We start from the raw sequence: 12,808 nt of genomic DNA on the forward strand, positions 1-12,808 counted from the left end.
TTGTTATATATTGTATATATTTTTCTGTTTTTCGCAACGTTTGCTCAAGTGTTTGGATAGGTGGAGAGAATTCTGTTTATGCTTCGAGGCAGAAGTTCAAAAGAGCAACTTCTTTTTGATCCCGAGATCGAAAGAACAATTCGAAAGAACAAAAGGCAAACGAAGAAGCAAAAATCCAAACAGAAAAAAAAAGGAGCATCTACATCAACTTCCTCATCAAATTCATCAAAAGAAACAATGGCTGATGTTGTTAATGGTCCTTGTGAAAGTAGCCCAAGGCGGTTCGCCCATCTCACCAACAATCCAGCCGCAAGACGAGCTGAGATGAAAACAGGACTGCTGCAAATTATTTATGCTAATCCTTTTGCAGGTTTGGATCATGAAGATCCATACACTCACCTCACCCGATTCTACGAAATAGCTGGTACATTAGGTGCACCAGAAGCTGAAGAGGAAGCCGTTTTCATGAGATTATTCCCGCACTCTTTGATCGGCAAAGCAAAGGATTGGTACCTCGATCAATCAACGGAAACCATGACCAATTGGAATGTGTTAGAGAGAAACTTCCTTAGCAGATTCTTTTCTCACAACCGATTCATGGATGCAAAGACAGCTATTGCCACATTCACCCAATTTTCAAATGAAACTTTGTGTGAAGCCTGGGAACGCTATAAATCCATGCTACGGAAGTGTCCAAACCACGGTTTCGATGACATGTCACAAATCCACATTTTCCGTAATGGATTATTACCTCAACCGAAGCTTTTACTTGATGCAACAGCTGGAGGTTCCTTGATAGCAAAAAGTGCAGCAGAAGCAATTTCAATCATTGATAGGATGGCTCTCACAGATCACCAAGTTCAACACAATCGAGGTACCGTACAAAAGAAGCCTGGAGTTTTAGAATTGGGTACAAATGATGCAATCCTAGCACAAAACAAAATGCTCACTCAAACCGTAGAGGAATTGACAAAACAGCTGTCCAAGATTCCTCAACAACTCAAAGATGTGCACGGTTCGTCAAATGCATCACAACAAGTAGCTTTTTGTGAACTTTGTACGGGTGATCATCCAACTGGTTTTTGTCCCCCAATCAACGAAGAGGTAAAATATATGGGAAATCAACAACAAAGGCAAGTTCCGTACAATCAAGGTTATCCACACAACAACAACGCAAGCTATGGCCAAAACCGACCGAATTAGTACCAAAGTTACACGCAGCCAGATAAGCTTTCAAAGATTGAGGATAACTTGAATCAATTCATGCAATTGTCCATGGCAAACCAAAAGAACACCGATGCGTCGATTAGAAATCTTGAAACGCAAGTTGGGCAGATTGCGAAGCAACTAAGTGAGCAACAAAGAGGTACGTTTTCTGCCACCACTCAAGTTAATCCCAAGGAAACTTGTAATGCAATCATGACGAAAGGCGATGACATTGTTCAATACAAAGTTGGGGAGAATTCAAAAGGTATCTTGGTAGATAAAAATCAAGAAAAAATAAAACGTGAGGAGGAAGAAAACAATGCGGATCCTGGAAAAGTTACTTTACCGGTTACCATTGGAAATATCTATTTTGATAACGCTTTGGTTGATCTTGGATCAAGCGTCAATCTTCTTCCATTATCCACCATGAGAAAGATTGAAGATATTCACTTGAACCCTACAACAATGAAGTTGCAACTTGCTGACAAATCAACCACAGAACCAATTGGTGTAATGAAAGATGTAATGGTCAAAGTGGATAGGTTTCGATTTTCAACTGACTTTGTGGTAATAAGCATGAACAATGATGAAGACAGTTACCCGATTTTAGGTCGTCCCTTCATAAAAGCATCTCGAATGATGATTGACGTGGATGAAGGGAATATGAAAATAAGGCACAAAGAGGAAGAAGTCAACTTCAAATTGTTTCAACACAAAGAGGATGGCTATTCCAAAGCTAAAGCTCCTGATGAAAAAGGCCTGATATTGAAAAAGATAAATGGTAAAGAAAGGCCAAATGATGGTGGGAAGGATGTCCTGACGAATTCATACAAACCACCGTAAGTTTATTCGAAACAGGCGTCGAGCTAATGACGTTAAACAAGCACTTGTTGGGAGGTAACCCAAATTTTCATTGCTTTCATTTCCTTTATGCATAATTAATAAATTAGTAAGAAGAAGATAGCATGACATGGCATGACACAAATGAGTTTCTGCATAAAACTGAATTCTGCAGAGTTCGCTACGCGAAGCCCTGGTTCGCTGCAGCGAACACAACAGAATCAGCAAAAATTTGCCAATCATGCCATATTCTTCATCTTTGAATTTTGTGTGTTTTAATCTAGTAATTAGGAAGGTGTCTTATGACCAATCCATGATAATTATGCTTGAACATTTGTCCTCTAAACAAATGAGATGAAAGAATAAGCCTGAAGTGGAAGATCAACTTCACATAAACCAAAGGCACAATGATAAAGGCATGAATTGAAAGAATTACACTATCCAAGGTATGTGTTTACTACTTTCTTAGAATTTAGCATATGCATGACATGAGTAGGCTGCATAAAACTAGTTCATTCAATCCTATGCCATGATATGTTTTCATATGAATCACTTAGTTCTAAAACAAGAAAGTGAGGTAACCTTCCATTGTTCACTATATGCTAAGGAGACTGAGAAATTCTTGTTTTAACTCGTTTGATTCATGCTTAATCTTGCATTTATGTTGGTAATTGCAAAGACATAGAAGGGATCAAGGCAATTCTTTGAAATTGAGCATAACTACTAAACCAAATATAGCCTCATTGTCCATTGTGAGTGAGTGATCTTTTGCAACCCCTTTTCAGCCATATTACAATGAATCTATCATTGATGAACTGAACAAAACATTAAGTAAACCACTTAATTGATATTGTTCCATATCTTTGAAAATCACAAAAGTTCATAAATGATAGATTCCACTTTTTCTTGATTAAAACCTTAAAACCATTGATATCCTTTTATAAATTCTTAAAGAGCATTGAAAGAAAAATAAAGTATTGTTCAAGATGGGGAGAAAAAGAAAAAGGCCTCTTTCAAGAAAAGAAAGATAGAAAAGATGAATAAAAAAAAAATGAAAGAAAAGAAAAGTGAGAAAAGAAAGGGCAATGAATACCAAAAGAAGAAAGTTTTCAAAAGAAACAAAGAAAGGTAGGATGAGTAATATGTATAAAATGAACCAAAACCTATGAATGCTCTTCTAAAAAGGAAATCAAAAACCACTTTGTTTCCATTATCCATAGAAATGACACTTCCTTGGTACCTTGGCCACATTACAACCATGAAAGACCTTAGTGATCTATGTTTTTGCATATCAACATATCTTGCTTGGATGAAAGTATGAATTGATCTAGATGTTAGCAAATTTGTCATGAGAGATCAACATACCTCATCATTTTTCACTTATACAAAAATTGTGCTAGGTGTGATTCATGAGTAACATGCTTAATGCTTTGGATTGATTGACATGAATTTTATGTGGAAGACTTGTTTCATGAATATGTCTAAATGCTAAAGGAAGTCATAAAACATTAATCCTTGGATGTTCAAACTTCCAAGAGCCATGTGCCTCATGTACTTCATTGAGAAATTTGGTTAATAATGTGAAGATTGATATAGAAACTCTTGCTTTTGTATTTACTTTGATTGAGGACAAGCAAAGATTCAAGTTGGGGAGAGTTTGATAAGTGCTTTATTCATGCTAAAATGACTTATTATAACATAGCACTTATCTTGCTTATTTGACCTATTTCTCACATAAAAACCTCCAATTATTGAATAAACTATTATTGTGCAAGATTACTTGGCTTGGTTTGTTTTTGTGCAGGATTTGGCCTTAAAGCAAAAACCAGAAAACAGAGCATTCGCTGCAGCGAACTATATTTCGCTGTAGCGAACTCCAGGCACTCAAAGAAAAAAATCCAGAAACAGTGCATTCGCTGCAGCGAAAGGTAGCGAATGGTAGCGAAGGCCCGATTCGCTGCAGCGAACCATATTTCGCTGTAGCGAATGAAGTCAGAATCAAACTTCCCAGTTTCGCTAGCAGCAAGCAGTAGCGAGGTACATTCGCTGCAGCGAACCATATTTCGCTGTAGCGAACTTTGGCGGTTTCTAGAAGATTTGAATTTCTTAAAGCTGAAGAAAACATTCGCTGTAGCGAAATATCCTTCACGTAGCGAACTCAGGCGGCCAGAACTGCTATAAAAGGAGCAGAACTCATTTCAGAAATCATTCATTCACTTTTTATCTTGTAATACTGATATAATAGAGGTAGGAATAGAGGTTTTAAGGTAGAAAGAGGTGGATACACATCAAGAGTCGGGAAATCGTCGTTGATGTCATTCCAACTCAACTCTTCCATTATTCATCAAGCTACCATGAGTAGCTAAATCCCTCTCTTGATGGGATTGGTCGTAGTTCACCGAAACAGTATGTATTTTCTTTGATCATGGCGTTATATATAATTTATGTTTGAATCATTATCGTTGTTATCTTCGTTTTATAGTTTATTTCATGGATTGAATTGATATTGACAAATACGATTCTAATCTTGATCCAAGATAACATCTATTAAACTCTAAATGCTAGACATAGATTTAGGTTTAATATTCACTTTAAGTATTGAATCTTAATGCTACCGTATCGTTTAATAGGCTGAGAAATCGTCGATTAAACTATAAGGTAGAAATCTCAACAAACGTTTAGACATGAACTTTGTTGTGAGCAATACGTGATGATAATGAAACAAGCATAAATTGTGTATAACTGATCCGAGATTTTCATATTGAATCGGTGGATGAAAACCAATTCCCAACAAGTCTATTCTTCTGAAACTTATCTTTCGTTATTTATGCACGTTTACTTTCCGTAACTTTAAACCAAACAAACTTGAAACATTATGCTTAGAACTATAGAAGTTGTTGAACGGTTTTGATATCGCTCCAATCCCTGTGGATACGATAATACAAAATACTTACATTTGACTTGTACTTTCTACAACATCAAAGTACTCTCGGATTGTGAGGGGAACCAGTATATATCGTTGTGTTCTTTACTTTTCCGCAATTTACCGCTTTCATCATTATTATCAAGAAAAGAAAAGAACCATTCAAAAACCTTCAAACACTTAACCAAAAATAAGTACAAGTATTCTAAAAACCGGATAAATATTTGAAAACCTAATTCACCTCCCCTCTTAGGCGCACTCTTAAACTTACAATTGGCATCAGAGCAGGTTATAGGTAACCTGTTCCTAAAGATCCAGAATGGCTTCCGCAAATCAAAATCCAGTTTTTAGAGATGGTGGTAGTAACAACAAGCCTCCATTATTTTGTGGTGAATACTTTGACTTTTGGAAAATCCGAATGAAGGCTCACTTAGAAGCACAAGGAGAAGAAGTATGGGAAGCAGTCTAAAATGGTCCCTTTGTTCCTACAACTGTTGTCGATGGTGTTGAATCAACAAAGCTTAAAGTTTCATGGAATGATGATGATAGAAAGAAGGTTCTTGCTGACAAAAAGGCTATCAATCTTCTTCAAGGTGCTCTTAGTATGGATGAATTTTTCCGAGTATCGGCATGTACAACAGCAAAGGAAATATGGGATACTCTTGTAGAAACTCATGAAGGTACCACCGACGTTAAAAGATCAAGATTGAATACCTTAAGTCAAGAATACGAACTGTTTAGAATGAAGCCCAGAGAAACTATTCTCGAATTGGAAAAACGATTCGTTCATTTGACAAACCACTTGAAGGCACTTGGTAAGACCCTCACTACCGAATAACTAAATCTAAAGGTGCTTAGATCTTTAACAAGAGAATGGCAACCGAAAGTAACGGCGATATCCGAGAAAAAGAATCTATCAAAGATGACTTCTGCAACCTTGTTCGGTAAACTTCAAGAATATGAAACAGAACTCGGAAGACTTGAAACGCATGAAATTCAAATAAAAGATTCAAAAGATATTGCCTTAAAGACAAGAGCCAAGCATCATGATAGCAATCAAGAGGATGAATCCACTAGTGAAGAAGATGATGAGTTTATCAAAAAATTTGAAAAGTTTCTAAGAAAAGAAAGGAAAAAGGAGATCATTAAAGAGGAAGCACCAACAAGGAAGATTAAATGATTTAAATGTGGAGAAAGAGGACATGTCAAAAGTGAATGACCTAAACTTGAAAAGAAGAACAAATACTTCAAGAAAAATAAGGATAAAAAATCAAAGAAAGCATATGTAGCATGGGATGACAATGAAATAAGTTCATCTTCAGATGAAGAACATGTGAATCTTGCATTGGTAGCAACACACCATTCCGATGATGAAGACAATGAGGTTAGTAGTGAATTTTCTCTTTATGATATTGTTGCACAAGGTGCAATAAATGAATTGTTAAATGAGTGCAAAATTCTATATAAAACTATCTCATCTCAAAAGAAAATAATATCATCTTTAGAAGAAAAGGTTAAGATAATAGAAGAAGAACAAAAAGATGACAAAGAAAAAATTATTAGTGTTCAAGAAGATAGTGTTGCATGCAAGAATTGTGAATCACTTTCTTTTTAAATTGTTCAATTAAAGAGAGTCCTTGAAAGGTATGAAAAAGGACAAATTGGGTTGGAAGGTGTCCTTAGGCAACAAAGATTCCCTAATGATAAAAGTGGTCTTGGATATGCAAAGTCTAAACCAAGTACTAGTAAAACTATCTTTGTGAAGGCAAGTGAACAATTCAACAAATTAGATAGAGCACAAAAGGTTCATCATCATCCTAAGAAAAGATTTCCTAAAAAGAAATCTTATGTTCCTAGATATAGAAGTAACTTTGAACCTACTTGTTTTTATTGTGGTATTATTGGTCATACACCTAATGCTTGCTATGTGAGAAACTTTAGTGTACCAAGTGGGCATTATGTGTGGGTTAAGAAAGGAAATAACTATGATGGACCCAAAGCACATTGGGTACCAAATCAAACTTAATTTGTTTTGTAGGTTTGCTTAAGGACCACTTAAAATCTATGGTGTTTTTTGACAAGTGGTGGTTCTAAGCATTTGATGGAAGACTTAAACTAACATTCAAATCTAGTTATAAAGTCCAAGGGTGATTTCACATATGGAGAATACCTTAAAGGAAGAATTCTTGGCATTGACAAAGTAGGAGTACTAAATCTCATATCAATTGAAGACTTAGTTTATGTTGAAAGACTAAAGAAAAATCTTCTAAGCAAAAGCCAACTTTGTGACAAAGGCTTCAAAATAATATTCATCAAAGATGAATGTTTGATGTAGTCACTCATGAGGTAAAACTCATAGGTAAAGAATTAATTGTGTTCATATTTTATAATAATTTATCTTTTTTCCCATCCTCTTTGATAATGACAAAGGGGGAGAAGATATTTGTGTATATGTGTATGCTTGCTTGTTCTCTAACATTTGCAGCCATAAAGAAATATTACTCTCAACAATCAAGGGAGAGCTTTGATCAAGGGGGAGTTATCAAATTTAGGGGGAGCATTCACATAAGAACATTACACTTCAAATTTCAAATGTTGTCATCATCAAAAAGGGGGAGAATGTGAAGGCAAGCTTCTACAACACTATGTTTTGATGAAGACAACTATCATGAGTATACATCAATAAAGGATGAGCAAAAAGATCAAATTAGCTATGGATCAAGATTGCAACTTTCATGGAGATTAGCTTTGATTGATTGATCTTCATGTCATAATAGTACAAGCTAAATTCCTTTTACATTCATATTTCTTAGTGCTCAAAAATCATATAAACTTTCATTCATACATACTCAAACTTATATATGCATGGCATAAGTTTCACTCCAAAGTAAACTCTTGTTGAAACCTTTTTCAAAGTCAAAATCCTAAGTAAAGGTTCCAGGAACCGGGTTGTCCCAGATGGGAACCGGTTCTCAGCATTCTCAGTTTTCAGTATTCTGTGGTTTACTATGGGGAACCGGGTTGTCTCCAAGTGGGAACCGGTTCCTCAGTTCAAAATTTGAATATTTCTGCTGTAACGTTCAGCAGGAACTGGGTTGTCCTATGCAGGAACCGGTTCCTACTGAACCAGTGTGTTTTTCCATTGCATGTTTTCATCCAAACGAACATATATTCTCAAACCTTAAACATTGCATTGGTTGATCATTTTATACTCTTTATAAAGGGTGTAAATACCTATATAAATACCATAAACTTCAGATTTAAATCTCACCTCTTTCATTACAATTTACCACCCTTTTTGATCATATATTTTCATCATATATTTTCATACAAGTGTTTCATACTTGAACTTTCATTGAAACTTTTTCTACACATTGTTAGAAAAGTTTCTCATTCATACATAAACACTTGAGCACTATTATATCATTGTAAATTGTCTTGCTTGAAAGAGAAGATCATTCTTATTGAATGATATATGATCATCAACATTTCTACTAAAATATATTTTGTTATTATTGACTTGCTATCCAAGATTGTTGGAAGTAAGGGTTATTGATTAGTGAGAGGATTGTTCTCATAATCAAGTTAGTAAATCCAAGAGGATTGTTCTTGGTAGTTGTAACGTTGTTGTCCATAGTTTTGGAAACAAGAGGTATCCTTAGGGAGGGTGTTCTCTTAAGGACTTATTGAAAGCCAAGAGGATTGTTCTTGGTGGTTTTGTTAGAAGATTGTAGGAGGAGTCTTAGTATAGGCTTGTACAAAGATCTAACAATAGTGAAATCTCTTTCGTGTTTGAAAGGGGACTGGAGTACTCTCGGATTGTGAGGGGAACCAGTATATATCGTTGTGTTCTTTATTTTTCCACAATTTACCGCTTTCATCACTATTATCAAGAAAAGAAAAGAACCATTCAAAAACCTTCAAACACTTAACCAAAAATAAGTACAAGTATTCTAAAAACCGGATAAATCTTTGAAAACCTAATTCACCCCCCCTCTTAGGCGCACTCTTAAACTTACAAACATTAGGTTAGTCCTCCCTGTTCAATCTTAACTTTAAATCCACTGTGCATAACAACAATTAAGGTCAAGTTTCCCTTTACACTTTTCCATTGCACTATCTTGACTAAAATATTTTTAAAATAAAAACCTCAAAACACTTAATCATACCTCATACACTTTCAAAACTAAAGGAGGAAATGTTCAATAATCCCTTGCTTAAGTGAGCCACTTGAGATTGTTCTCCTAACAAAAACACAAACCAAATCCAAATCATTTTTCTCTTTTGGGCCTTTTCTCTTTAAAAACCTTTCAAAAGGATATGTTAACTTCATTCTACACAATACAACAACACGTAAGTCTCTAACGGTCGAGCGGTAAACATTAACTGTTAGAATGCGAACTTAACATCATACATAAAAAACACCAACAAACAAAACCTTATGAAAGATATCCAAGTCAAGTGCATCAAGACACCTATTATCTATTGTCAAAATCAAAGTGTTGGGCACATTGTAGGCAATTCAGTCTTCCACGAAAGGACCAAACATCTTGAAATCGATTGTCTCAGTGTAAGAGAGAAACAAGTTGCATGAGTACTGAAGCTTTTACCAGTAAAATCCCTGGATCAATTAACATAGTTCTTCATAAAATCATTGTTTTCTCAACCACTTCACTTATTTATGCTTGAGTTGAAGATGATAGATATGTACGGACCTTTAACTTGTTGGGGAATATTGAATTATGAAATTGACTAATCTAATTAGCTAGTGGAGGTTAGTTAGAATGTTATATTCAATTAGTTTTCTGTTACAAACGGTTAGAATGGTTGTTATGGCAGTTACTTAGCAGTCAATCAATAGTCACTTAATGCAAACCTACGATAGCTTAGGATGCAAGCTACTAGTTTTCTATATATTTGATCACCGTAAACCTTCCAATCTAATGAGAATATTGTTAACAAAATGTTCATTTTGGTTAAGAACTGTTATGTGTAGATTGAACCTAGGCCCCTGCTAGTTGTGAGGGTGGGTATTAAAGTTGTTTGTAGTTTGTTTGAAGTATCACATTACTTAGATTTTTGGTAGAATCTCTCTATTTTAAATTCAAACAATTTTGATCTTATTGTCTCATCTTGACATTGGAGAATTGATTGTTAGAACAAGATTTGTTCTAATCAATATTCTTAGTTTTGATGATAACAAGGATATGAATTTTGTGTGAGATAATGTGGTACTCTAATACATTGCAATTTCCCTTTCAGGAAATATTTAAAGAGTATGCACAAATCAGCGCTCAGAAGCTTTGTCTCAGAAGGTTCAGCATGCAACATCAGAACATGGTCTGGGAAGACATCAGAAGATGGTCAAGGCAGAATCAGAACATGGGTCTATGGAAGCATCAGAAGAACTTGAGATCAGAAGCAGAAGCACTAAAGTTCTCATGGTATCACGCTCAGAAGCACTTCAAGGTCAGAAGACAAGAAGATGCTATGCACCAAGCTGTTTGACTCTGATGATATTCAAACGTTGTATACACAAACATCAGATCAGAAGAAAGTACAGGTGGCAGGCTACGCTGACTGACAGAAGGAACGTTGGAAGCTATTAAAGGCAACGTCAGTAGACACAGCGTGAACAAGGCTCGAGGTAGTTGACAAAAGCGTGAAACATTAAATGCAATGTTGTACGGAACACGCAAAGCATTATATGCTCCCAACGGTCATCTTCTCAAGTGCCTATAAATATGAAGTTCTGATGAGAAGCAAGGTTGACGATTTGCTAACAATTAACTTCCTGAAACGCTGTTCAAATTCAAAGCTCATAAACTTCATCTTCATCAAAGCTCACTACATTGCTGTTGTAATATATTAGTGAGATTAAGCTTAAACGTTAAGAGAAATATCACTGTTGTGATTATAGCTTTTCAGAAGCATTTGTAATACTCTTAGAATTGGTTACATTAATTTGTAAGTAACTAAAGTGATCAAGTGTTGATCAGGATACTCTAGGAAGTCTTAGCTTGTGTCTAAGAAGTTGTAATTAGAGTGATCACGTGGTGATCAAGATACTCTAAGAAAGTCTTAGCTTGTGTCTAAGCATTTATTCCTAGAGTGATCAGGATACTCTAGAAGACTTAGTCGTGGGCTAAGTGGAAAACCATTGTAATCTGTTGCGTTTACTGGATTAAATCCTCAGGTGAGGTAAATCATTCCGTGGGGGTGGACTGGAGTAGTTTAGTTAACAATGAACCAGGATAAAAATAACTGTGCCATTTGTTTTTATCGTTCAAGTTTTTAGACTACACTTTTTCAAACCCCCCCTTTCTAAGTGTTTTTCTATCCTTCAATTGGTATCAGAGCGCCGTTTCTAAGGTGCAAGCACTTAACCGTGTTTAGAAAAGATTCAGGAAGAGATAAACCATTCAGTTAAAGATGGCTGGTCAAATTCCAACAGATCCACCTGCATCTACATCTGGCTCTGCTGAGCAATACAATGGTAACAATGGTTATACTAGACCACCAGTATTTGATGGTGAAAACTTTGAATACTAGAAAGATAAATTGGAAAGTTACTTTCTTGATCTAGATGGTGAACTATGGGATCTTCTGATGGATGGTTACAAACATCCAGTGAAAGCTAGTGGCGTAAAGCTTACGAGGCAAGAAATGGATGATGATCAGAAGAAGCTTTTCAAGAATCATCATAAATGTAGAACTGTTTTGTTGAATGCTATCTCTCATGCTGAGTATGAGAAGATATCTAACAGGGAAACGGCCTATGATATATATGAGTCGCTGAAAATGACCCATGAGGGAAATGCTCAAGTCAAAGAGACCAAAGCTCTTTCTCTAATCCAGAAATATGAAGCCTTCAAGATGGAGGACGATGAAGATATTGAGAAGATGTTCTCAAGATTTCAAACTCTAACTGCTGGATTGAGAGTTCTGGATAAAGGCTACACAAAGGGTGATCATGTAAAGAAGATTATCAGAAGCTTACCCAAAAGATGGGGTCCAATGGTGACTGCATTCAAAATTGCCAAGAATTTGAATGAAGTTTCTTTGGAAAAGCTTATCAGTGCCTTGAGAAGCCATGAAATAGAGCTGGATGCAAACGAGCCTCAGAAGAAAGGTAAGTCTATTGCATTAAAATAAAATGTTAAAAAATGCACTAACGCTTTTCAGGCTAGAGAAGAAGATCCTGAAGAATCAGAATCTGAAGAAGAAGATGAACTGTCCATGATCTCCAGAAGGGTAAACCAACTCTGGAAGAGCAAGCAAAGGAAGTTCAGAGGCTTCAGAAGTTCAAAGAGATTTGAACATGGAGAATCTTCTGGTGACAGAAGATCTGACAAGAAGAAGGTTGTCTGCTATGAGTGCAATGAGCCTGGACATTACAAGAATGAGTGTCCAAAACTTCAGAAGGAGAATCCCAAAAAGAAGTTTCATAAGAAGAAAGGTCTTATGGCAACATGGGATGATTCTAAATCATAATCAGAATTAGACTCTGAAGGAGAACAAGCCAACTTCGTGTTGATGGCTATAGAAGATGATGGATCAAAATCTACATCAGAATCAGATTCTGAAGAGGTATTTTCTGAACTATCTAGAGAAGAGTTAGTTTCCAGTTTAACAGAACTTCTTGAACTCAAGGCTCATCTTAGTATCAAATACAAAAAGCTGAAGAAGCAATTTGAATTTGAAACTAAGAAGCTGGAAGTGGAAAATTCTGAACTGAAGGAAAAAGTTTTAAATCTATCCAAAGATAGTGGATCTCCTTCTGAAACAGAAAAATCCATTCCTAGCATAAATCATATTCTGAAAGAATATGACTCGAGT

The 12,808-nt window shown here is 35.7% G+C and overlaps 1 protein-coding gene across 1 annotated transcript; it reads left to right on the plus strand.

Annotated features, from left to right (window-relative positions):
• Window positions 1-237: 237 nt before the first annotated feature.
• LOC131604878 (uncharacterized) lies at window positions 238-1,203 on the plus strand. Its single transcript, XM_058877293.1, has one exon. The coding sequence runs from the start codon at window positions 238-240 to the stop codon at window positions 1,201-1,203; it is 966 nt and encodes a 321-aa protein (XP_058733276.1).
• The last annotated feature ends 11,605 nt before the right edge of the window (window positions 1,204-12,808 follow it).

The sequence above is a fragment of the Vicia villosa genome, linkage group LG5, assembly GCF_029867415.1.
Source record: "Vicia villosa cultivar HV-30 ecotype Madison, WI linkage group LG5, Vvil1.0, whole genome shotgun sequence".
Classification (NCBI taxonomy): Eukaryota; Viridiplantae; Streptophyta; class Magnoliopsida; order Fabales; family Fabaceae; genus Vicia; species Vicia villosa.